The sequence below is a fragment of the Hemicordylus capensis genome, chromosome 4 (assembly GCF_027244095.1).
Source record: "Hemicordylus capensis ecotype Gifberg chromosome 4, rHemCap1.1.pri, whole genome shotgun sequence".
NCBI classification, from domain to species: domain Eukaryota; kingdom Metazoa; phylum Chordata; class Lepidosauria; order Squamata; family Cordylidae; genus Hemicordylus; species Hemicordylus capensis.
In genome coordinates this window covers 318,755,452-318,781,547 of record NC_069660.1, presented here as the reverse complement: position 1 = coordinate 318,781,547, position 26,096 = coordinate 318,755,452, and the positions used below count along the sequence as shown (strand labels likewise).

General features: G+C 51.7%; 1 protein-coding gene across 2 annotated transcripts in view; it reads right to left on the bottom strand.

The window, feature by feature from the left end:
* ZC3H3 (zinc finger CCCH-type containing 3) overlaps nucleotides 1-26,096 on the bottom strand; it is a 379,413-nt gene that overhangs the window by 66,841 nt on the left and 286,476 nt on the right. For both annotated transcript variants that reach the window (XM_053250211.1, XM_053250209.1), the window contains 4 exons: nucleotides 14,553-14,637; nucleotides 13,419-13,577; nucleotides 11,826-11,895; nucleotides 4,745-4,876 (listed from right to left, as the gene is read on the bottom strand). In XM_053250211.1, the coding sequence (XP_053106186.1) occupies nucleotides 4,745-4,876; nucleotides 11,826-11,895; nucleotides 13,419-13,577; nucleotides 14,553-14,637 (446 nt within the window). The remainder of the gene's footprint in view (nucleotides 1-4,744; nucleotides 4,877-11,825; nucleotides 11,896-13,418; nucleotides 13,578-14,552; nucleotides 14,638-26,096) is intronic.

The following is a 26,096-nucleotide window of genomic DNA, read 5'->3' as shown; positions in this document are numbered from 1 at the left end:
CATGGACCTTGGCTTCTTCCCGCTCCCATACCTAGCACCCCCTGCTTTCCCTGGCAATGCCTGGCAGCAACCAAAATCTCCAGAAATATGACAACTCTGGGACAAGCTGTCCCTCTCAACTCTGATTTCAGCAAGTCTGGCCTTAAGACGAAGGTTCTCAACTGAGGCTGTTGGACGACAGCACCCATCTCTGAAGGCCATTGGGGCTGTTAGGGCCAGTTGCTCTACCCTGCTAAAAAGTGGCGATTCTCTAAGATTTAGCCAGGGGAGAGCAACTGGCCCTATCCAGCCCCAGCACAGCATCCCTCCCGTGGCTGTTGCTGGTGTCTGCCTTATGTTTCTTTTTAGATTGTGAGCGAGCCCTTTGGGGACAGGGAAACATCTTATTGATGCATGACTTATTTTTCTATGTAAACCGCTTTGAGAATTTTGTTGAAGAGCAGTATATAAGTATCTGTAGTAGTAGTAGTAGTAGTAGTAGTCCAGCAACATCTGGAGATCCAAGTTTGAGAACCCCTGCCTTAAGAGACTAGCCCTTTGCAGCCCCTGATGTCCAATCAAGACTCTCTATGGTTGGCTGAGACAAGCGGATCTCTTCACAGCACCGTTCCCACACAGAGGTCCTACAGGATGGACACGCAGAGCAGTATTCTGGAGGGTCATTTCCCGCCTCTTTAACCCAAGCCCTTGCTCCAACATCACCTGGCAGGAATGCCACAGGCGGGGGTAATCAGGCGCATGCCTACACATCAAGCCAGATGTCAAAGTTACATCTGGAAAAGGAGGTTATGGAGTGGAAAGGTTAGGGAGCGGGAACCTCAGTGATCAAAGGGCACTGGGGCAGCAGCATTTTTCAATGAAAAATGGGAACTAAGGGCATTAAGGCACCATGAGAGGATGAGAGGAATGCTGGTCTTGGGGTAGCAAGCATGAGCTGTCCCCTTGGCTAAGCAGGGCCCACTTTGGTTTGCATTTGAATGGGATGTGCACTTGCATGCAGTAGACACTTGCACGTGGAAGGTCCCAAGTCCCCTCCCTGGCAGCATCTCCAAGATAGGGCTGAGAGAGAGACTCCTGCCTGCAGCCTTGGAGGAGCTGCTGCCAGTCTGCTCAGAGTTAGACAATACTGAGCTAGATGGGGTCTTACTCGGTAGAAGGTGGCTTCCTATGTGATGGCCAGGAGTCATCCTATGAAAACTGAAGGGTGGGAATTTTAGGACCAACAAAAGGAAGTACTTTTTCACCCAGCACATTATTAATCAATGGAATTCTCTGCCACAGGATGTGGTGACAGCCACTAGCTTGGATGGCTTTAAAAGGGGCTTGGACAAATTCACAGAGGACAGGTCTATCCATGGCTACTAGTCGGAGGGCTATAGGCCACTTCTGGCCTCAGAGGCAAGATGCCTCTAAATCCCAGTTGCAGGGGAGCAACAGCAGGAGAGAGAGTGTGCCCTCCCCTCTTGCCTGTGGACTTCTCAGAGGCATCTGGTGGGCCACTGTGTGAAACACGATGCTGGACTGGATGGGCCTCCTTGGGCCTGCTCCAGCAGGGCTGTCCTTCTGTTCCTATGCTCCATGGCTCATAAAATTGCATGTGGTGTGGAGAAAGCAGATAGAGAGAAGTTTCCCCCCTTTCTCATAATACTGGAATTCAGGGGTATCGAATGGAATCGATGGCCAGTGCATTCAGGCCACTTAAGAGAAAGGACTTATTCACGTAACATGTAATTAATTTACAGAATTTGCTGCTGCAAGATGTGGTGGTGGGCAGTGGCACAGAGGATCATGAAAGAGGGTCAGACAAATGCATTTAAGAGAATGAATTTACCCATCCCTGGCTGTTAGTTACGAGGACTAGGTGGAACCTCCCTCTTCAGAGGCACTGTACCTCTGAATACCAGGTGCTGGGGAGCCACAGCGGGAGAGGGCTAGTTGCCTTCATGCGCGCTGCTCCTGGGCTTTCCGGAAGCATCTGGATGGCTACTCAGGGGGAAAGAACCATAGACGAGATGGCCCTTTGGCTTGATTCAGCAGGGCTCTTCTTGCATACTTGCAGGTGCCTCTTACAGAACGTGGCTCAATGCAGAACTGTTCTGGGGACTGGTCCTTCCCATCAGGCCAAGTCAGCCCTCTGCCAGTCCAGACTTTTGGCGGCCGGGGGCATTAACTTCCCCCAGTGCCCCCTTGATCTCTCTGCTGCTGCTGCTGGCCAGGACTCTGGGCACGGTAACTCCGTGTTGATGCCATTCAGGGCAGAGGAAGCAGCAGACAAGGAACCCCGCTGGGCCCAGAAGATGGAGGGCGGGCAGGGAGGGGCACATGGAAAGGCTACAGCCCCAGGTTCTTGCTGGACGTCACTGCAGAGTGGAAGGAAAACCCCCCAAGGCCTGCAGACCGGCAAGATTGTACTTGGATGAAGCACTGCAACATTGCCGGCTTCTCTTACAGACAATACAATAATTTCATCCTCCCGCCCCCAGTGGGATTTATTTGGGACAGTGCCCTGAGAACCTGCCAGCAACTGTGTACACAAAATTATAGCATCATTAATAGCTGGCTGCTTGTCTGGGTGCCCGGCTAAGACAGCTCTGCTCAGGCTTGCATCTGGTACCCAAGAATGGGAGGCTAGGAACAGGCAACTTTTCTTGAGCTGCTTTTCTGGAGGCAGGCGCTGAACGCACACTGAGGGCTAGTGTAGTGCAGCGGCTAAGAGTGGAAGCTGCCAAGTCCCGGGTTCAAATCTCATCTCAGCTACAAACTCATTAAGCAGCCATAGGGAAGATGCTCAGGCAGCCCTTCTGCCTGCAATAAGAGTGACTGGCCCACCTTGCAAGATTGTTGTAAGCATCACTGAAGTAAGGCAATCTGATGTAATGGTTAGAGCGCTGGGCTTTGACTGTGGAGATCAGATTTCAGTTCGTTACTCTGGGCCAAGAAAGCTTTTCTCCCTGGCCAGAGTAGCAGGCAGGCAGGTGGAGTATCTAGATTGCAAATGGAGCAAAGCCACTCTGCCAGCGTCCCAATCCAGAGCCACCTCTCCACGTGCTATTTAACAAAGAAAAACTAGCATGTGGCTGCATAACATGGAACATCTCCAAGGGACATCTAGTGTGGCCCAAAGGACATTCCACACACGACACAGAGTCAAATCCAGCTTTGCTTCTGGGCAGGCACTCAGTAGAGAGCTGGAACCAGTCCTGATGGCATAGACATCCACTTCTCATGTTAACACAGGTGTATCATCATGACGTGTAGGCAGGCCTAAAGAAATGTATTGTAGCTCTAACTGGAACATCTGCAGTTCCCTGGGGCTGCATTTCTCCTATCTGGGAGGTGCACAGTTACAAGGAACACCCCTCATTTCAGAAGATGCCTTTTGCCTAGGCCAAGGGTTCCCAGCCTTAGGATCCCAGATGTTGCTAGACTGCAACTTCCATCACACCCAGCCATAATGGCCAAAGTTGACCCCTGCTAGCTGAGCAAAGAGGCACTGTTCAAAGTGGTGATTCTCTTCTATGTAGCAGCAGGGAGAGCAACCGGCCCTCTCCATCCCCAGCACAGTCTCCCTCCTGTGGCCGCTGCTGGTGTCTACCTTACGTTTCTTTTTGGGTTGTGAGCCCTTTGGGGACAGGGAATCTTTATTATTTGTTTTCTATGCAAACTGTTCTGAGAACGTTTGTTGAAAAGTGATATATAAATATTCATAGAAATAAAAGTGGTAGAAGGAGGGGAAAGGTATCGTCTCAAATGCCCAAGAACATTCCCCAGCCCCATGAAGGTCCCAGAAGAGAGACGCCAACTCGTGCCGGTTCCTGGCCCATCCAGAGAGGACTCCGCCTTGCACTCAAAGCTCTTCATTTCACACTCAACACAAGGACGATCCTGCGTCCCCAGCAGCCCCTCACTAGGAAGTGGTTACTTTCCTCATTTTCTTTGTACGAGTTATCATTTATTTACTACATTTATAGACAGATCAGCTTTCAGCCAATAGCTCTCCAGGTTTATGATAAACACAAACTGGAGCTATTCACAATTAAAACAACCCAAGTCTAAAAAAAAGCAAGCAAGCAGGCCAAGAAGTCTAACCACCTAGCAAGAACTGCAGGGCAATCGAAACAGAACTGAAAGGTGGACCACGGACTGCCTCTTGATCCAGGATCAGATTATTTATACATGGCTGATTTTATCTCCAAGATGTGTCGCCCACTTTTAAAGCTTTCAAAGCAGCGAACAAATAAAAAGGTATTCTATTAAAGCTCAAGGACCCGAATCACACTTTGGGCTCTCATAGCTGGGAGGGAGCGTTCCTTCCACTTGAAGAGGGTGGCATCTCTCCCCTGTGACTTGTGCGGCAAAAGGGAAGCGGCCAATTGGCAGGACTGCTGCTCCTCAACAGTGCTGAGATCCAAGAGGGGGAAGCAAAAGGGAGCTGGAAACGGCTGGACGATGTCAACGGAAACACTAAGCAGAGCGTCTTCCTCAGCTGTGGACAGTGAAGGGTCGTCTGCAAGCCCCTGCAACTGTGCAGTCTGACAAAGACCACCACCACCAGCCGGAGAGACATGGAACCCCTCTGCAGTTTGGAGTACAACTTGGATCCCGAGTTGTTGTTCGACTCCCATGGGGGTGGCTGGGGATGACGGGAGTGGCAGTCTGACAACAGCGCAGGTTTCAGAGCCCCTAACCCTAGTGGGGCGCGGCAATGTTCTTGGCGCAGTGGAGAAGCACGCCTCACGCTTACCTTCTCTCCCAGCGGACAGTAGCCCTTGAGGAAATCTGGGCAGACTTCTGCTTTCCTGGACACATAGACATGGCTGTAGGGACAGTCGCTGTTGTTGCAGATCCCTTTCAGGAAATAGGAGCACACGGGCATCTGAAAAAGGCAAAGCAAAGAGAGCGGGGGATGTAGTTTGCCCTCAACCCTGGCAATGGATTTGGTGTCCATTCCAACACCCAACTCGGGGGCGGGGGGACTGCCTCGCTTGTAATGCAGAGATTCCACACCACCCCGAGGAGGAAAGGTTGATTTAAAAAAAAAAAAAACAGTTCCAATGTTCTAGCATATTTTTTCAACCTTTAAGTAGGCCACCATTATTCCCATTTTGGAGAATGGCAACCCAGGCTGTGAGCTGGCAACTTGCTCCAGGCCATCCAGGGAGTCTCATGAGTGGCAGGACAGCTGGACTCAGACCCCTTCACAAGCACCCCAAAGCTCTTCTTCTGTAGTGCTGCCCCACATGGTTGCGTGCGACACAGAGAGAGAGAGATCTATGGTGCTGTTATTAGGGAGGTGCACGAACCAGTTTGTTGTTCTATTCCTAGAACGGCGAACTAGTTTGAGAACTGGTGTTCAAGTCAGTTTGAATGCGGGGACTCCTTTAAGGATCGGGGAGGGTGCTCTTACCACCCGGCCCCATTTCCCCCACTGATGCTGTGCTTAAAAACAGTCCCGCACAGAGGGCAGCACACCTCCTTGCCACCGGGTGCACGTGACGTGCGAGTGCGTATGCGCAACACGCACAGCACACCGGGTACTTCCGGTCGCCGCGCACTGGAGAGGCAAGGAAGTATGCTGCTGCCCCACGCAGGACAGTTTTTAAGCACAGCGCTGGCAGGGAAAACAGTGTGTGTGTGAATGTGTGTGTGTGTGTAAAAGCACCCTCTCTGATCCTTACAGGCAACCCCCACACACACACCTGCTGCCGCCAAACCAGCCATCTGTGGTTCTGTGCACATCCCTAGCGGTTATCACATGGCTGTGATGTGTGTGTACTGACAACAAGAAGAGTCATGGGGCACCTGAAAGATTGACTCTGCCCTAACTTTCACGGAGTAGAACCCTCTTCACTTCCCCAGCTGCATGAAGCCTTCTCCTCAGTGGCAGGGGTGTGGACAGACACAGAGAACAACAAACTGTAAACAGTGGGGCTAAATGGGCATGGAAAACAAGAGGTCCAACCTGTGACAGGTTGTTCTGGAAAGCTTTGGAGTATTCAAGAGGAGAACAGTGCCCATTCGCAACTGCAGCAGCCATCGGAGGGTCATCTTGTTATCCGACCATCTCACCAGCATCACAGGCAAGGACCAAGAACAAACCCATGCTCAGACCTGCATTTGTGAGGGCTGAATCGCAACCACGTGAGGGCGGCTAAACAGGGGCTCGGCCCACCTTGCTGGCACACTCCCACCTGGACATGTCAATACTGTTTGCCCAGGAGGATGTCTGGGGGTATCCTGCTCCATGTTAAGGAGAGGAGCTGGGGACTCCTTCTGGATCTTCTGCCCCGGGTTTCAAGGCAGATGTCAGCAGCAGCGGCTTCCTCGAATCTCCTTCCAGAGCACAAACCTCCCTTTCCAGGTGTTAGTGCGATGAGCAAGCAAGGCAAGCCCAACAGTGTGTGGAGACAGATGGGGACCCCCCTCCCCTCCGCCCAGCGCCTGTGCCGCAAGCCACAAAAATTTACCTTCAGCCAGCTGCTATAATTAAAAACAAATTACTGGCCTGCTGTGACAATTCCACTTCCTCACCTTAATGGCTACTGGAGGTGCGGAGGGGCCATAGCCCAGTGGCAGAGCACCCGCTCTGGCACGGGTCGGCTCACAGGACCAAGCTCTAGCATGGCCAGTCGGAAGGCAGCAGGTCCGGGAAGCATCTCCGCTCGGAAGCCTGGTCTGCTGCTGCCAGCCCGAGTTGACGGAGCCGCCTGAGATGGACTGCTGGTCTCAGTGCAAGCTCGTGACCGAAATCCACCCTCCAGCTATCAAGTGGTGGGCCCTTCCACACCCTCCCGGGGGAGAGCGAAAGAACAAGAGTGCATCTCAACTTCTCAGCTGCATGGCATTGCCCAGAGCAACCAGATGGTTTGCTAAATGGAGGTTCTGCTCGCTGGGCTCCCCGAACCTGCCAAGTCCCATTCCCAGCCCTTCCGTTCCTTCCTTCTGCTCCCCACGACTCCACACTGGCTTCTCGTCCACCAGAAGAGGAACCCTTGTGCCAAGGGCCATCATGGAGTTCCCGTGGGCTCAGGTATCCTCGTAGCAATATTTACAGATGCACAAAAAGCACAGACAGTGTGATGTGAGGGGGAGGGAGGGGGGGAGGGAGGACTCCCCCCCCCCACTCAAAGGACAGGCTAAGGCTTTGACTGAATTAGTTCACTAGAGTGGGAAGTGGGGGGACAGGGAGATGGGAGGCAAAAAGTCATGTAGAAACAAAAACAAAGGGGGGGGAGTCTTTAAAGCAAAGAGTTTGTTTTTAATTGTCTTTTAACTGCAAACATTAAAATAAAGGACAGGGCTCTGGGGCTGTCTTCTTTGTCGGTGGTGGCGTGACCGTAAACGATTCCCTTAATGTAGGTTTTGATATAGAGATCACATTAGCTCTAATAAAAAGGGATAATAAAGCCAGCTCTTATGCCAAACTCAACTCCTCCCAGCTGTCAAGGCTGAGCCATTACCAAGAGGAAGCGCCGTTCTCATTTCAATTAACCTTGTTTGCACCCCGCTATGTCCACGCAAATAACAATAACGTTAATGCCAGGCAGTCGCACGGTGGCCATATGAGGCAGCTTCGACTATGTGCACTGCCTTTCCGAGCTGGCAGCTAATGAACCCGAAACTCAACGTGAATTTCCAAATTGCTCACAACAGAGTTTTGAAGCTCTATTAGGGAGAAAAATGCTGATTCTTGTCAAGTCCCTCAAGGGGAAAAGCTGTTGGAACAGCAGCCTGCCTCGGCCTGAGTCCTAGCCTCTTGCTAACCTTCATCCACACACCCAGCCATTCACACACACACACGGGGCTCAGCACCTGCTCGCCACGTGCCGCGTCCCGGACGGCTGGAACCGGACAGTCACTCGGAGGCCAGCGTCTCTGTTCGGGGGCCCTAATCGCCACTACCTTCCAAACAAGGAAGTAAGTTCAGCTCATCAGCACTTCATGTATGAGATCCTTTGGAAACCTACAACCCTTTTCTCTCTTTTGCCCGGCTTCCGAGAGAGCCAGGAACCAGCAAAACAGTCTGACTCGTCTGTTTTTTTGTCTTTTGTCTTTTAAAGAAATGGGTCTGTTGATTGTGATCTCAAGTGTTTCTAGACTTAAGCGCTTTATAATATAAGCCACCCTGAGAGTCCCTAGGGAGTCCAAAAACAGGATACAAATTTGAAAAGAAATTCAAAAGTAGTCGTTTGTTTTAGTTTAGGACTATGGTACAGCAAACCTAACTAGCTAAGGGCCTGTTTATACAGTCTGTTTCCAAGATCAGTTCTGACCTCTGATCTGTTCACACGATCTGTGGATGAAGCAAGTGCTCCATTTTTGGAAAGGTACAAAGGAACATAGGAAGTTGCCTTATATCAAATCAGATCATTGAGCCAACTACACCAAGGCTGCTCAGCTTTGGCCCTCCTGCAGATGTTGGCCTACAACTCCCATATTCCCCAAACACAGTGGCCAATAGTCAGGGATTATGGGAGTTGTAGGCCAACATCTGCAGGAGGGCTGAAGTTGAGCAGGCCTGGTCTACGCTGACTGGCAGTGGCTCTCCAAGGCTTCAAGCAGGGTTCTTTGCCAGCCCTACCTAAAGATGCTGCCAGGGATGGAACCCAGGACATTCTGCACACAAAGCAGATGCTCGACCACTGAGCTACGGACCCATCAGAGCTCCTGACTCTCCTCTTTTCCCATCTCCAAAGAGGTGATCAGGTGAAGAACAGCAGAGTCCATCCTGGTGGGTGAAGTAGACAGTTCTCTAGAGACAAACTGAGGGAATCTACCTCCAACTCTACACTAAACACACAACTCCTCAATCAAGAACAGTTCAAGTCTGGCAAAGTTGACTTGGTTGGAGCTTCTTTCACACAGACATCTGTGGCTCTGCCAAGACCGTAAGATCCCTAATGCACAGACCACAGGGAATAACAGGCTGGTAGAGAATCTTGGGGATCAGGGCCAGCAGCTGGAACGGGGTGGGGGGTGGGGGTGGATCTGAACCCTGGACCTTCAAGGAGCCCAGCTGCTAGAGGCTCAGTCAATCTCGCCTGCTCTTTTCTCCTCGCTGCCTTTCCTTACTGTTCCCACACTTCCCTGCCTCTACACCAGTTTCCCCCACTTGCGAATTCCTTGGCAGAGACCCTCATACTAAAGTGCAAGCCTCTCGTACTGTCCCCAGTGAAATCAGCTTAGAATAAACCTCCCTTGCAACCAGTGGCCAGTTAGATCAGGGGCTCTATCACAATGGAGGCCAGTGGCCACTGGGGCTGGGGATGGTGGGAGTTGTAGGCCAACAGTGTCCGGACACCCAAGGCTGGGAGCCCCTGAGTTAGATGGCAAGGAATTTAGCAACGTCTGTACAGACACCCAGGCAGGAGGCCAGAAGGCCCTGTCTAACTGCACTGATTAAGAGGGTGGCAGGAACTGTTTGGAGTGCCACTTTCTTGCCCACTTAAGACCCACACCGAGCAGGGAAGAGAGGGGTGAAGGCTTGCAGGAGGAAGCCCATGGCTAGTGGCTGCAACTGGGCTGAAAGAGGCTCTCTGCAGTCAGACCACTGCCAAGCAATGCATTTTAACACCGCTTTCTTGGCAGGCGTTCCCTCGAATTTGGTGTTCCGTTCCTTTATTTATATGCCGCCCTTCATCCTAAGACCCCAGGGCAGTTAAGAGCAAGATAAAACCAATAAAAAATTACAATAAATGCAATATAGAAATATCGAGAAATGAATGAATAGATATAGATATAGATTAGAGTCAACACCAACTTGACAGCACTTAATCTATTTGATCTATTTATCTATCTTTATATAAATATAGAAAAATTTAAAGAGAGAGAAGGAAGGAAACTCATTGGCCACCAGCCTGAATAAAAAGGGCAGTCTTCACTTTCCTCCAAAAGGCTGGGAGAGAGGGAACAATAGAACAGTGAGATAATCAAAATAATTTGCCTAAAAGGTTTTATGAGCAAGGATGGGGCAGCGGCCAGGTGAAAATCTATTCCCACCTGCCTGAGACAACTTCCAGAGGGAGGAGCATCTTGGTTCGGCCAGCATCCCGTTGAGGCCCTGGGGGCTCTTTGCAGCAGCAGCAGCAGCAGCAAAAAGAGGTGGAGGGGCTTTTATTTGAAAAAGTTCTTTGAATCACTGGGGCTCCTGGTAGAGAGCACTTGCGCATGGCCAGGCCAGAGAAGACAACGATGCTTTGATGACACCCTGACGGTTGGGAAAGACAGAGGAAGCCACAGAGGTCATGATCGCACAGCATCCCAGCTGGAGGCAAGCAAGACCTACCTTGGCCACCGCCAGGGAGCAGAGGAATAATGTGTCTTGGCAAGATTGTTGTTGATGCTGTGCTCATACGCATCCCACAGGAAAGCCACCTTTAAAAGACAGGGCTCATTCCAGGAGGGCAGAATTCACCCTGCCTGTGAAGTCCAAGGGTTGGCCGCAGAAGCCGGTTTGGCAGGAGGAATCAGCTCACCGGTCTTGCTCTCTCTTTGGGCTGCGCTTTGATAAATGAGGCTAAATAAGCAGCAGGTTAACAGGAAACTACAGGAGCGAGAGCCGAAGTAGCCACTTGCTCGAGGCTTGCTCAAGGCTCCCCTCAGCTATAAATCACAGCAAAGCAGGGGCTCTCAGCTCAGCAGAGGCAGCCGCAGGCCTCTTGGCCAGACAGGTGGAGATGCAGCTACCAACCCCAAACTCCGGAGGGGTGCAGAACACACACAAAGTTCACTTGCAAGGTGGCGTTTAGGGAAAAGCCACCATTTAGTATTTGATTTGTGTCCTGGTTTGGAATGCTTTGAATATTGTATGGGGCAAGGCTGATGCTGCTGTTGGGTCTGTGCGTGGGGGAAAGCCACCGTTTCATAAGGGCTGAGTGTCATCTTTCAGAAACCCAAAAGACATCTGGTAAACGTATACCCGAATGGAAACAAAATTCTCCCAACATAGCTCTGAGCTGTGTTATTCCATAGTAGAAAAGAACAGGGGGGGAAACCTTAGGACTGCTAACCCTGGGCAATCGACATTTGACACCAGGAAAGGCAGGATTCTGCAATGCACAAAAATTATGTGCATGGTACCTCCGTTTTGTTGCATTCATTCTACTTTTTCTGCTTTTAAAAAAACCACTTTTGCATCTGATTTGTGTTTGCTAGTCACGCAAGGTCATCAGCAGGGGACTCCAGCCCCAGCTCAACTCCCAGGCACTGGCAATCACATACAACCACTTCTCAATCACCTGAGCAGGCAAGGCCCACACCATATCCAGAGTCTCTTTAATGACATGTGGGCTAGAGACCTGCTAGTGTCCTTTTAGCAAGCATGACTTGTCCCCTTAGCTAAGCAGGGTCCACTCTGGTTGCATATGAATGGGAGACTAGAAGTGTGAGCACTGGAAGATATTTCGCCCCCTGAGGAGATGGAGCCGCTCTGGGAAGAGCCGAAGGTTCCAAGTTCCTTCCCTGGCATCTCCAAGATAGGGCTGAGAGAGATAGGAACATAGGAAGCTGCCACATACTGAGTCAGACCATTGGTCTATCTAGCTCAGTATTGTCTTCACAGACTGGCAGCAGCTTCTCAAATATTGCAGGCAAGAATCTCTCTCAGCCCTATCTTGGAGGAGCCAGGGAGGGAACTTGGGACTTTCTGCTCTTCCCAGAGCGGCTCCATCCACTGAGGGGAATATCTTGCAGTTGGGAGCCCATTATGAGCCTGACTTGCTTGCCAAGCAAACTCCAAATTAAGCTGATTGGAACCCTGGGGACTGCAGCCAGCAGGCAGCCACCATTGCCTCCCTGGAGCCTGCTCACGAGGAAGCCACACTGACCTTGTCTTTTGAAACTTTGTGCGAAAACGGACACGTCCCGTCAGTCTTCTTGCATGTGCCACGGAGGAACCTGTCAAGGGGGCCAAAGAGAGGGTGGCATCATTAGGAGTCAAACGGAAGAGCTCACAAAACCTGAAAACATTTGCTGAGAAGGGTTTTAAGCGTTCCAGAGAAGACACACAACTGCCACGGAGATTGCTTCAGAAAGGACTTCCCCCCCGACAAGAACTCTGCAGTCCACCATTGATTCCTGTGAAGTTGCCCCGGTCACCTGAGGTCAGCCTTAACTTGATCATGCATTAATTGGCCGTCGCCGTTCTCTTTCACTTCTCTCACACAGTTAAACCTGACCTCGTGATGCGTTTAACTTGGGACTGCAGGTGTGCGGATGTGGTAGCTTTTGAGAACTGTATACTTTGCCTCGTGAAACTTCTGGCAGAGTTTGACATTTAGAAACAGACATGTAAGTATTTAGTATTTCTTTAGCACTTAAAAACCAAGGAATCATACAATACAAAAGATAGAAAAAGAGACAAACAGAGCCCTGCCCAAAAGAGGATAATGTGTTTAAAACAAAAGCAATGAAATAAAGCTTTCACAATTCAAGTACGTTTTGGAGAGTCCCTAATCCTAATAATTACTGAAACTGTTGGCAGTTGACATTGTTCCCTTTCCTCTCTTCCATTGGGAGGAGAAAAGCCCCTGCTCTGGAAGCAGAAGGTCCCAGGGTTAATCCCCGGCAGCATCTCCATGTAGGAGCGGGAAGATTCTTCTCTGTCCGGAACGCTGGGGTGCTGCTGCCAGTCAGTTTGCCGGTGACAGAGCCCAGGTGGACCAACGGCCGGACTCAGCAGAAGGCAGCTTCCCATACCCCCACCCCTTCTCTCTCCCTCAGGTTCCACTGCGGACCTCGAACGGGCTCACCAGCCTGAGCTCAGCTCACTGTAAGGATCGTTACTCCCCACTGGAGGACTCCCGCCCCTCCCCACTTCTTGAGACCCCATCAGCAAGACCCTGCTGCAGGCTGCATTTCTGCCGGCCAGCAATCACAGCCTTGCTTTCGGGACACAAGTGCGGGAGCATTTCCAACGAGACAAGACTTGGGGGGTGGTTTTTCCAGGCCGCTGCCACTCTGGGATCTGGCTTCCATGTTCTAACCATTTCAATTCTGTTTCCTGGGTTATCAAATAAATAGTCACCACTGGAGCCTGAAGGCACAGCCTGCTTGTGTGGCCCTGCTACCTGTCTTTATCTCCCTCCTCTTCCACTAAAGCGTCATCAACTTCTGCCTGAAAAGGTGACGAAGATCCTCAAGGTAAGGAGGCTTTTCAGTTGACGTGCTGCTTTGTACAGTTTCTCTCTCGTGCCTTCGCAGGAAATGGCAGCCCCAGAGTTTGAAGGATTCCGCTCCTCTTTCTGCAACATGGGATCCCTCTTTGCCGACTATGAGGCATCAGCAAAGGACACCCACCCACCCTCCCACCCCCACCTAAAAAGCTTGTGCCTGAGAGGAGACGCCCTTCCGACAAGGCGAGAGGAAGTCAGCACTGGTGCCCAGCAAACACCCACAGAAGCAGAGACAGCAGAGCGTACCTGGTGCAAACGGCCACTTTATCCGGATCGTGGATGTAGGGACAGCTCTCGCCACGATTGCACTTGCCAAAGCGGTTGTAATACATGCAGTATTCCTTCTTCTTCTCTTTCTTCTGCTTGGCCTGGCGAATGATGGCTAAGCTACGCTGGACAGCTCGGCTATGCGGAGGAAGGTACACAAACAGGTCACCAGGCTGACAGAGCACTTCTGGCAAAGATGCCTTCCAACAGGGCAACATGCTGCCTTTATTCATTCCTCGGTTAGTTGTTTATATTCAGATGTCTAGGCTGCTTTTCAACCCAAAGGGTTCCCAAAGCAAAGTACAACCTTATTTAACAAATAATTATTTTTTGTACATTTTTTTTTTTAGCAGAACTCAAAACCTCAGAATTTGTGGTTCTTCCAGAGGTATGTTTCTGGACTTTGAAAAGTTCAAATTTAAAATTATTCATTTTCATTTAAAAAAACACACACAACTATTTGGAATTGCACAATTCTACAACTACACTTTTTTAAAAAAATATGCTTTTAAAAATCAGGATTTTAAAAATCAATCATTCCCCATCCCCTTTTAAATTATTATTTTTTTACTAACAAAATTAAAATGTCAGGAAATATCAGGATGCCAGAACAATAATCGAGTGGAAATGATGGGAATCCGCTCCTCCACAGTTTAAGCCACCCTTGCCATGAAGGGCACTAGAGACCAGTTCTCAAGGATTTAACTGCAGGGCTTAAGCTGAGGCATGAGTTGGCCCCAGGGCTTGGCAATACTCTGAAAAGACTTGTATAACAACAAAGAATATACCCAAATATGTGCAGGGTGACGTTCCCCCCAAACAGGGGGTGAAGATCCCCCAAGCATTTAAGGGGTTCTCCCCTCATGGTACCGAACTCGGTCGTGTCAGGCCTAATAAACCGTATCTTCCCCCAAAGAGTTATTTCCTCCCCTGCACAAAACAATTTAAGTGAGGATTTGCTCCTCAAGCTTCCCCTCGCTCTGCAGAGGTAGTAACAAACAAAGGTGGAATTGAGCTGGGATTTGGGGGAAGGGGAGGGGTCGCATCAGGCAGGTGGTCAATTCACACCCTTGGACAGGAGAAATGGCACTCCGCTCTGGAGGGAATACTGACCTTGCAATGTACCGACTGGTGGCCAACCTGCTTGGACAACTGGGTGGAGAATAACCAGGGCTGCTGTGTGCAGAATCCAGCCTCGCTGTTTTGGAACAGAGGGAGAGAGAGAGGGAGAGAACCCATACTCATTAGAGCTCATTCCCACCGAAAATCTGCAAGGAGCTCGGACCCCCACTGATGAACACACAGGGAGGCATTGTGCAAAGCTCACCCAGGGCAAAGAGACTCTTCTCCAGCAGGCCAAGGCGTTGCCTGTGCCTCAAAAGAAGCAAGCACTGACCAAGACAGAGAAGAGACCGTCCCACGCCTGGCTGGGAGTAAATTAGACCAGCTCCTCCAGGCAGCCTTACAGAAACACACAGACTTCAAGCAACCCGGTGCTCCCGCGGCCCTGCGTTTGGCAAAGCCCTACCTGTCTGCCAGCTGTTGAGGCATCAAGAGGGTTTCCTTCTTTTTCTTTTCTTTAAAAAAAAAAAATCTGTATCCCACTTTTTGCCAAAAAACCTCAAGGGCGAAGCACCACAACATTGCAAAGGCAACCACGGATAAGGGCGGCAGGGGAGGGGGCAGCTTCCAGAAATGTGCTAGTTGGGTTTGCAGCCCACTCCCCAAGAGTCCAGAAGGGCTTCTTTCAGGCCCAGTTCTTGTGAAGTCAAGGGTGGGCCAGAAAGAGACACGCTCCCATTTCCTCCTCATCCTGCGACGAAGAACACACTGCCCCGCAAGCAGAGTCGCTCTTGGAACCCATAAAGAAGACCTTCCTGCTACAGGCTAAGAGGCCACCTCTCCGACGGCTTCTGCACTGGAGGCTTCCCTCCACCTTCCCTCGGAGCTGGCTGGTGACACACAGCCCGATTCCCAGCCTGACATACTGGTGGGCACCACTGAAAGACCCACACGCAGGACCGAGTCCTAACAGGTCCTTGGGCAGCCCCCGACCCCCACCCCATACAGAGGGATTCGCCCAACCCTGGGGCGACCACCTAGCTTCAAGAGGCGACCAGAACAGACAACTTGCTCTTGCTCTTCCAGTGATCCGCAGAGGCAACTCTTGTCTGGAAAGCTGCTTCATCTCCACAGCCGGTCAGAAACGTGGCCTGATCTGCCTGCGCAAGTGGCTGAACCTCAGGGGCTACCAGCTCCCCACGTGGCTGCCGCTCCCCTGCAAAGGATCTGGCAGCAGCCGCCATGAGGCAAGCAGGTGCTGCAGCCACCCAGAGACCCGACTGGGGCAGGCAGACCCGGCTCCCGCCAAGGCCTTGCGGGCACAAGCAGGAGGAAGAGGCTGAGGCTAGAGTGTGGACCGAGGCTGGGCCTGGCCACATCCCACAGCATCTCTCCTTGGGGGCAGCTGCCTGCCCTCCTGCTCCTCTGCCCTCCAAATCCCGCCTGCTCTGCATCATCACGCCCCCCACCACCACTGAACCTATGTATCTGCCCCAGGCGGGACCCCCGGTTCCTACCCTGGGCACGGCGGCCCAGTCTTATCCTGACCCTCTGGGCGTGACTTCGCCTCTTTCTCCTGGCGCCATGATCCACAGCAGTTTCGGCCCAGCGAAGGCCACAGCTCCCACCAAGCCTAGTGCTGCTGGGCAGGGGCTGCATAGGTGCGGGCTTGTGCCCCTGACAAGGGACTGCCAGTTACTAGGCAATGCAGCTACAGCATGGCTATGATGGAGGGCTTCCCCACGGTGAGGTGAGCAATAGCCAAGTCACCCTCAAATCTGCCCCCATGACTCAGGCCTTCTGCCCTTGCTAATAAGCAAGGGAAGTTATGTGATGGACAGATCCAGCCCCTGCTTCTCATACCCTCAACAATGAGAATGGGGAGGGAGGAATGCGGACCCCCTTCTTCCTTCTCTGCCACTGGGGCACAGGAGCGCATGCATGTACACGCACACACACACACACACACACACACACACACACACACTCAAGGCAGAAAAGAGCTTGTCCTTGCCCAAGAGTTCTGCATGCAGAGCTATATCCACTGTCTCTGCTCTCTTTCCCATCAGTAGGGCACATACTGGCAGCTGAACAGGGAGGGGGGCCATTCTCCAGGCCCCCCTCCTCTCATGGGGGATGTCCCGCAACAGTGATATGGCTGCTCCCTGGTCACTGGGAGGGAACCGTCAGTTGCTCAGAGGGGGCCTGCTGGTAAGGCAGGCCAAAGTCCTGAGCCCAAACGTATGGAACAGCCTTCCCAAGCATCTCACCGCTGGTACATCTAGCCTGGTCTTGATGGGCAGAAGTTCTCCCCATCTCCGCTAGAGGCATCTGCCCTCTGCGGGAGATGCTGGCAGGGCCTGAACCCAGAACCAGCTCTCTGCCAAGCACGGATTCTGCCACTGAGCTACGACACCCCAAAACTGTTTCAGGGACCGGGAGAAAAGGCATCGTGCGCCTCCTCCCCCCAACTGCCGGACTGCAGACACAAGTTGCCCCCGGCACGGGTCTGCTTCTAGAGCCAGGTGCCGGAGAACATGTGCCCAAGGCGGCCAAGAGTGGCCTTCAAAGGCCCCGGCTGGAGCAGTTGCCAGCAGAGCGGGCCGGCAGCCTTGACAGGGGATGTGCCTGCGGCTTCCCAGCTGGCGTGATGGGAGTTCCGACTGCAGTGCAGCCCCTCGCAAACCAGCCGAGACGCGTGCCTGAGCCTTCCAGGTGGGAAGCGCCTCAGCCAGTCGCTCACCTGCCAACCCAAGGATGTTCCCGAGTGAGTGAGTGGAATTTGATAGCCTGCCAACGAGCACTCCCTCCACCCGGCTGTCACGCAGCCCGCTTCTGACGGCACAGCCCCATCTGTTCCGTGCACAGACAAAACGCTGGCGCAGCCGCCGCCCGAGGGACGGGTGTCGAGCAGGGGCGCCAGCCGTGGGGCAAAAGCAAAGGCAGCCAGTCCCTGGAGCACATCTGGGCGGCTCACCCTCTTTGCTGCGGACCGGATGGGGAGCCTGATGCGTCAAGGCGGGGCATCCGCTGCTCCTGCTGGAGCGTGTGCTTTCCCCCTGGAATGCCGCTCACTCCGTGCTTCCTCCCACCCCAGAGAGGGTCTCGACAAGAACAGCCAGGCACCTTTGGCAAGGGCTTCCCAGTGTTAAAAAATGCACATAAACGCACTCGCTTGGAAAGAAGCACTGAAACCCAAAAGGTGCTAAAAAGTTGCAGATATCCGTTGCTTAATTTGGGGAAATTAAGAGAAAGGAGAAGACTGAAAAAGAAGCTGCCTCACAAACAGCCTGCCCTGCAAAAGGCCAGAGGAGATGCCAACACCTGGAGCCAGTGTGGAACAGTCGCTGCAGATCAGTCACTGCTGGATCTTGCAGTCACTGAGTCATGAACATGATGCTTGGACTCCGCTTCGGTTTCAGCGCAGACGAGAGAGAGGGCTGCGCCACAGAGGCGGTTCTTGTTACTTGGCGAGAGATGCCTCTTTCGAAAACGAGAACCCGAAACAATTCACCGGAGAGCCAAAAGGAGCCACCGTGACTAGAGGCAGCAGCACCTCTCCTGTGGCCGGAATCTGGGAGCACACTGGAGTTTTGCATCATGACCTGCTCGTGAGTTCCCAAAGGTGGCCGGTTGCCCGAGGCTGGAGATGGAATACTGAGCTAGATCCAGCCAGTGTTTGATCCCACATCAGACCCAGATCCAACATCTAGGGACAGGGTTGTTGACTAAAACTCCCATCATCCCCAGACAAAGTCCATTGCAGCTGGGGATGATGGGGGTTGTAGTCTGCAACATCTGGGAGCACTGGAACGAGCAACACGGTTCTTATTTGCCTGCAGTTTGGAGGGGATCTTGGGAGATCTGTAAATACAACTCCTGCTGTTCTGAAAAAGTTCAGCAGCAGCCATGGTGGGGGCGAGATCCAATAGGAACTGTGACACTGGGCAAGTGTTTTTGTTGTTTTCAAACCCTCCACGGCCTCTCTCTAGTTCTCTCCCCTTCTCCAAAGTCATCTGTCTTGCAGGAGGAAACCTAAAGGCACTATAGGTGTCCCAGCATGCCCCCCCCACACACACTGGGGCAAATAGTAACATGGTAGGGATTGTGGGCAGGGGAGGAAAGGATTGGCACCCCTCCTCCCTGGTCTTCACAATGGTCCTGCCCCACAGAACTGCTAATTAGCAGAACAAAACACACAGGAGGTCCTAATCATGAAAGTTCTGGTTTGGTCCCAAGCCCTGAGTGGAGTTAGGAGGGATTCTGATCAGGGAACCAGTCTCACGACAGCATCTGCTTTTCAAAGGTTTTCCAAACTCACTCTGCCAAGTGGTTAGGCCATGAGGGCTAGAAACTTGCTTTTGGCTCTTAGGTAGAAGTGGAGCCTGAGGCCACGCTCCACAATTCATAGCAGCCTTCCAATCCCTGTCCCTTGACCTGAACTACATTGTTGTATAGAGTAAATAAAACCCATTGAGGAGATTCTCACGACTGCCAACAAGCGGGCTAAGGTACCAAAGTCATCATGTCTCTTAATCTAGACAGTTTTTCACCTTCTGGCGAGCATGAGAACTACCGGGTGTCCTCAAAGCGGGTAACCCGCATACGGAGCCCTCCCCTTAGACAAGGTTAGCGGAGCGAGCGCTCCGCTAACCCCATCTATTTGCTTGTGTATTGCTGCACCGCGGCTCCGTGCCACGGCAATACATGAGGAGACCCCTGCCGGGAGGCTGAAACTGATTGTGAGACTCGCCTCACTGTGAGTCTGAGGATTAAAGCTCTGCTCTGGAAGACATCCAAGCCTTCCTCTTCAGCTACTGCATCTTGAGAAAGAGAGAGTATTAAAGCCATTCCTTGCTACTGTCTGGATTAGAAAAATGAACCGCTAGAATTTTTAACTAATGAAATAGAAACCAATAGATCAATAGCTGGAAGCCAAACAGCTTCATAGCTCGGCTTTCATTTTATAAAAATGGTCTAATTATTTACCTGCGTTGGAAGCGCTTGCAAACCAGCAGTCAAGTGGTTCAAGGCAGGAGGTCTCAGCCTTGGGTCCGCAGATATAGCTGGACCACAACTCCCATCATCCCCAGCCTGAAAGATTTAAAGGGGGCTCTAGGTCTATGAAACTTCTTCCATTTCCCTTACCACACAGAAGCCAAAGCTGAGCTGGAGTCACCCCGATCCGGTTAGGGTGGTTCTACACCCGCAGCCCTGGGGACAGTGCATGTGGCAGCAGCAGGGCAAGGACCCTCTTCCACTGGTGGGGTCCCTCCGCTTCTCCTTCCCTACCAAATGGGGGGGACGGGACGGTGAGAGGGAGGGGATCTGGACAGGGTCCACTGGATTGGAACAAGACCACCTGTGTGAACATACGACTGAGGTGCCACTCCAGTCTCCCAGGAGCAGCCTTAGTGGCAGACCCCATCCCAAGCACCCTCACTGTAACCTCAGCAATGCTTCCTTGTGCAGGAGTCTCTCTCGCACCCAGGCTAAGTGCAAAATTAACCCATGCTCTTTGCAAAAAAGTGCAACTCTGCAACGTATCAAGTATGCCAGCTCACATGCATTTCCTCCGTTTGCATAATTTCTATCTCCTCTGCCACTCGTGGAGAAGCAGCAATGAACTCCTGACTGGCAGAGAGCTCTGCTCTGGCTCCAGAGATTTCCCTGGGCATCACCCCTAGTTTAAAGTCTCTCTCTGTCTCTCAAAGAACTAGGAACTTGTGCTTTAAAAAAAGAAAAGAAGCAGAAGCAGAGATGCTGTGTTCTTGAAAACACAGAGCAGCCCTGCTTACTTCACACCCTGCCCTATGACACCAGAACAGACCCCAACAACTGAGGGTAACCCCCAGCGTCACCATCTAAGCAGGAGGAGGAGGGAAAGGGTAGAAAATCAACAGCATTAAAAGCAAGCATGCCCAATCTATAACCTCTACGATTTAATCGCTGTTGTACACAGAGCACTTCACCCAATAACTGAACTCCTCATTCGGTTAACAGTGATGGTGTCTTTACCCAATACTGTATTTACATGAATCCAAGACTAGGTTGTTTCCATGTTCGAAATCAGGGGCCATCTTAACTTTAGAGTCCTCTCCCTTTGAGGCAAATGAGGGTCTAACCTAGATTTAAGCTTTAATTCTGAAAGGGGCTCGTCTTAAATTCAGAGTCCTCTTGTGTTCCGATGAATACGGTACTTCTAAACTCTCTCTAATCCAGCCTCAAAGGGCTTCTCTTCCACCCAGGATGTCAGCTGCCCCCTGGCTCCCCTCCCCTCTCGCCACTACTCCTTCCATGATGTGGAACTTGCACACAAGGCTGACTGATGCTTTCGTCACTCCTCCCTCAAATGCGCCTGCCTGTGGCTCCTTCCTGTTGAGACCGGGAGATCTGAGAAGCAGGTGGCGGATCATGTCCTCCACTGAGCACGACTCGCCTTGCAATGAAGCACAGCGGCCTGGAGGGGGCAAGGGTCAATGGGAGCATGTCGAAGTTGGAAAACTACAACGTCTCTGACCCCCAGTGGCTGCAAAGGCAATTTCTGTTTGACGGATCTCTTTAAAAACCGGTCCTTTCCCCCTTGCACATAAAAGCCGCACGTGCCCAAGACGCCTTGAACGTTCGAGGGGCTGGGAGCCCAGACTCCTTGAGCAGACGCGGCAGGCAAAGGCTGCTCTGCCGTGACGGCTCCCCGAGACTCTGTGAATTCATTCCAAGGGCCGAAAGGGAACGCAGTTAGGCTTGAAGAGGATCTGCGATTAATCATCGCTATAATCATGCATTTAATGAACACGACAGGCTCTGCTCCCTCCGGAGGGACGGGAAGGTTCTCGCAGCAACTGCTTTGCGACGGGCTCGCCGGAGGACGCCAAGAGCTGCCAGAGTGGGACGCAGATGATGCATCAGGAGGCAGACTGCCCTTTCGGTGGGCTCCAGGGGTCCTTACGACGATGATGCATGGCTGTGCAAATGGGTTTTTAAATGCCTCCACGCACTGCGCCCATCAGTAATGCGCCCCGGTGCTGGGTGCTGCCAGGGTGCAAATGGCATTGGCAGAATCAGGGCCAGAGGGGGGAAGGCTTGGCAAGACCACACTTCAGGGAAGGATCAGGCCCAGGGCCTCTGGGGCAGGGGGCAGCAAAGGCAGGAAACACCGCTGCCGAGGAGTCCTGCCACCAGCTATTGAGGCTCAGCAGGCCTAGAGATCAGGGGAAGGCAAGGCAGGCCAACATTTCTCCAGCAGCAGGCCAGCCTCACCTCCTTCCATCAGGAGCCGATGCAGCACCAAGGCTCGGAGCGCTCGGATCAGGTGTGGATAACTGCAGCGGACGGAGTAAGAGCTGAGCACTTCTCTGACCCGATCTCCAAATCCACCTACAAGGAGCCTGATCTGTCCTAGTCCTGCCTGGAGCTCAATAGCAACATCCGTTCGATGGTTTTTAGACTGTGAGCCCTCTGGGGACAGGGATCCATCTTCTTACTTTATTATTGTTTTCTCTGTGTAAACCACTTTGGAAACTTTTGTCGGAAAGCAGTATATAAATATTTGTTTGTTGTTGTTTGTTGTGATTTCTTTTTTATATACAGGGTCTCCCCGACGTACGAGCACTTGATTCACCAACGCCCACATTTATGAGCCAAGCTCCCTAGTACAGAAATCCTGGCATACGAGCACCAACCCACACATATGAATGGCACCGCCTTGGCGGTCCTTTCTCAGAGGGACCGCCTCCCGTGTTACAGTCCCAAACGCCCCTTTCCCGGCCTCCTTTCAAAGACAAGGCACTTGCCAAAGTGGCTGCTCCATCCAATATGTCCCTTCCCTAGCAGCCAGCCACTGGCTCTCTAAAGACAACAGCCAGGTGGTGCACACTCGTGCAAGCTGCTAGTCAGCCATGCCCCACCTCATTGCCGCCCAGACCCCAGAGGTTGCAGGGAGACCCAAGCCCTCTCTCCAGAGCAGTGGGCGACATCTGGGCTGCCCTCCCCTTTGCACACTCTTTCCCTTCTCTTGCAGCCACGTGCACTCCAGAGCATGGAAAGTGCTCTGCAGGTACTTCAGCGGGCCACACTCAGTCGGAAAACCACCTCTCTCCAGAGCAGTGGGCTGACCGTGGGTTGCTGGCGCCTCCTGCGCTCTGGGTGCCCTTTCCCTATTCTCACAGCTGCGCGCACGCATGGGTACTTTGGCAGCAGCATGTGAGAAGGAAGTGCTCTCAGCGCACGAAGCCGAGGCGGTGGAAGCAACGACTGGAAAGCAGCCCCCCTTGCTGGAGGGAAGTGGTGCTCAGAAAGAGTTGGACTTGGGGCTCCCCACAACTGCCCAGCTCCCCAGGTTTTGGCTTTTGTGTATTTGATCACTGGTCGTCAATAAAGTTTCTTTCTACACTTTCATCATTTCCTCTTCAGAATCTCCATCTACCTTCCGTACTCTTTCCCCTCAAATTGACCTGCCTTTCCTCCAACACCAGCATTCACAGTAAGTTTTTTTTAAAAATGAATTTCTTATTCAATTGTATAATTTCCCCCATTTTCTTTCATTGTTAATATTGCAACAGTATTGTTTTCTACCATTTTTAATTGCAGATATATAGTACTTCAGCTACATTATGGTTTAAGTCTGCTTCTGTGGGCTAGCCTGGGAACCTAACCTCCATTTCGAACATTTTTTCCTATGGGAAAATGCGTTCCGAGTTCCAAACACCTTACTTGCAAACAAACTATTGGAACACGACCCGTTTGTAAGTTGGGGACTAACTGTAAACTATTCTTTGAACTTTGTTTAAAATTGAAAAGCAGCAAATAACTACTATTCGGAACAGTAACCACCACCCTGCAAGAATGCAAGTCGTGGCACTAGGCAAGTTTTCCTAACGCTTCAACGAATGACTTTCACAACACATTGGCACTGAAGCATTCCCCTCTTACGGGAAGCTCTCTTCCTAGTTAACATGGAGGTCTCTGGGTACAAACTGAACCTTAAGGAGCAAATGGAGCATGCTGCATAGGGTGGCTCTTAGCACTTACTTGGGAGCCTTTCAAGAACAATTTTTAATAAGATCCGTCCTAGCATCTCTCTTTGGGAAAGGGTTGGATTGCATGACCTCTGGTGCCCCCACTCCATGCTAAGTGCCAGGGAACAAATCAGGACAAGGGCAGCACAGCTGAATCCAGGGATCGAGGCAGGATGACGACTCGGGGAGGAAGGACAGCCCCAAGGCAAGGGGCAGGCTCGTGAATGGAGCCAGGAGCAGGTGACAGCAAAACAGTGCAGGCACAAGAGGTGTATCAGCAAAGGCGCTCACAAGCAAGAGCTGTGGACCCGGCTGAACATACAAAGCTGCCATTGGTCCATCTAGCTCAGTACTGTCTGCAGTGACAGAGCTGCTCTTCGGGGTTTCAAGCAGGGAACTTCTCTGGCTCTTCAACGGTTCGGGCAGTGGTCTTCTTCAGAGATGGGGCTTTCCTAGCCTCAGCTGGAGATGCTGCTAGGGACGGGACCTGGGACCTTGCCTCTAAAGTGAGTGCTCTGCCACGGAGCGATGGTCCCACCCCAAGTCCTGCCAGCATCTCGAAGAGGTGCCCCCTGGGAGCCAGGAAAGTCAAGGGTCTAATTCCAGAGTCTCGGCACCTTGAGATTCTGGTGTCCTCCTTTCCCATGGATCATCACTCAGCGCAAGTTTCTCTCTTTCCCACCAAGGGAGCTTCAGTCTCTTGGCGACAGCTTTGAAGAAGTCTGCATAGGTGAGGGCAAAGCCTGTGAACATGCTTATGCTCAGAGTGCAGGATCCTTTAGCGCAAGCAATGAGAAGGGACAGGAAAGTGTCAATTTGAGTCATTACCACTGTTTACCAAATGAACCCATCCACGTTCCATGTGCTTCCTGTGATGATAGCACTCACCTCTGGAGCTGGAAGACAAAGATTAGGCATCTTCTTCGCTCTGTCAGATTTTCTTCTTGAATATTCAGTTGGAATCAACACTCTCTGAAAACACTGCTGGGAAATTTCAGCTTTACATTAACCCTTGAGTCAAGGCAGCTCCCAACCAAACACATTCATATTAACACGTTACTTGATGTCACATTTGCTTCTGTATGGCCACTATGAACTGGTCATTTAGAAGTTTCAGTGCCCACCCTATGGAACTCCATTCTACAAGAGGTGCAATCTGTTCCTTCCCTCCTAGCAGGTTAATAGCCAGATAAAATGTGACTTTCCAACTGGCCTGACCCAACTGGATGGTCTTTCATCTTGGCTTTATTCTGTACTGTTGATCGGATTTTCTGTATTGTATTTTTAATTGGCTGCTTTATGGTGTGCTGCTGTTTGATACTGTTTTAATTCCACAAGCTGCTTAGGGGCCATTATTCCAAAATGTCGGCTAAAAATGTAAAACAAACAAGCAGTGAAGACTGAGGAGTTAAGAAGGGTTGATGGAGTGTCCCAAACTTCTGACAGCCAAGCCACACTTTCTGCTTTCTTGAAACTGGAGCCACAACGGACTCTGGCACGTGAAAAAGTCTACTTTCAGAGTCTTTCAGAGTCAGAAGAGCCCCACTGCCTGCATTGCTGCATTGCACACTGATCTGGGTGGGCCTCCTGAGTGGAAGGTGGCCGGCCAGGAATCGTGACTCAAGGCAGAGGGGCATCAGGGAGAGGGGCAGGGAATGGTGCTGGGGCTCTGCATCAGGAACAACCAAACAATCCCGTCCTGCCGTTTGGAGAGCAGCAGGGTCCGCTTCAATCACGCAGCAGGGCCACTTCCCCTGGGGGGTGGCTTTCGGGCTCGCCCCTGCTTTCCATCCCTTGGGACCTGCTAAGCAGCTCTTTCTCAAGGGAGGGGGGAGGGCCACAGGCAGCTCAGGAGTGACAAGGGGATGATTTATAGCCGCAAAACAGTGTTCACCTTCAGCTTTACATGTTTCAGAATCACACATCCCATGTACAGAGATCGTAATTTATAAACGCATCTGTTTTTTACTGATCGTCCATTGCCCTCCTGCGAGATGTATACAGGGCAGAATATAATCCGAAAATGCCCACAGGCCCAAAGGCAGACACAGTGTGGCCCAGCTCCAGGGTCCTTGCTTACATCGAAGAACCTCTTTGGCCACCAGACCAAGTGGTTCTTGGCATTTGGGTTAGGGTTTTGGATTTCTGCAGCTTTGCTTGCCCAGTAACTCTTCCTGCATCAAAGCCGCCCACACAGAGGTCAGTCACCATGCAGAACAAAGTGTGTGCTTTTTGTAAGGCATGGTGTGCAATTCTAGACTTCCCCCCACATCACAAGTCAATGGATCAAGGCAGCAGACAAGCAGACGTTCCTGGGCCCACACCTTGCAGCTGAATTCTCCGTGGTGGCTGGGACTCACTTTCAATCACAGGGACTTACTTGGCCACGCTCAAAAGTGATTTGATGGCCACAAGGCACTCTTAGAGCACCACTGTTCTCCAGGGACTGCCCAGAAACTGCAGATAGTGCAAACGACGTCAACTAGCAGTTGGGAGGTGAGGCCACGTAGCACGGCCTGTTCTTAAACATTTGCACCATTTGAGGTGTAGGTTATAACCGGCGGCTTGGGCCCAGAAG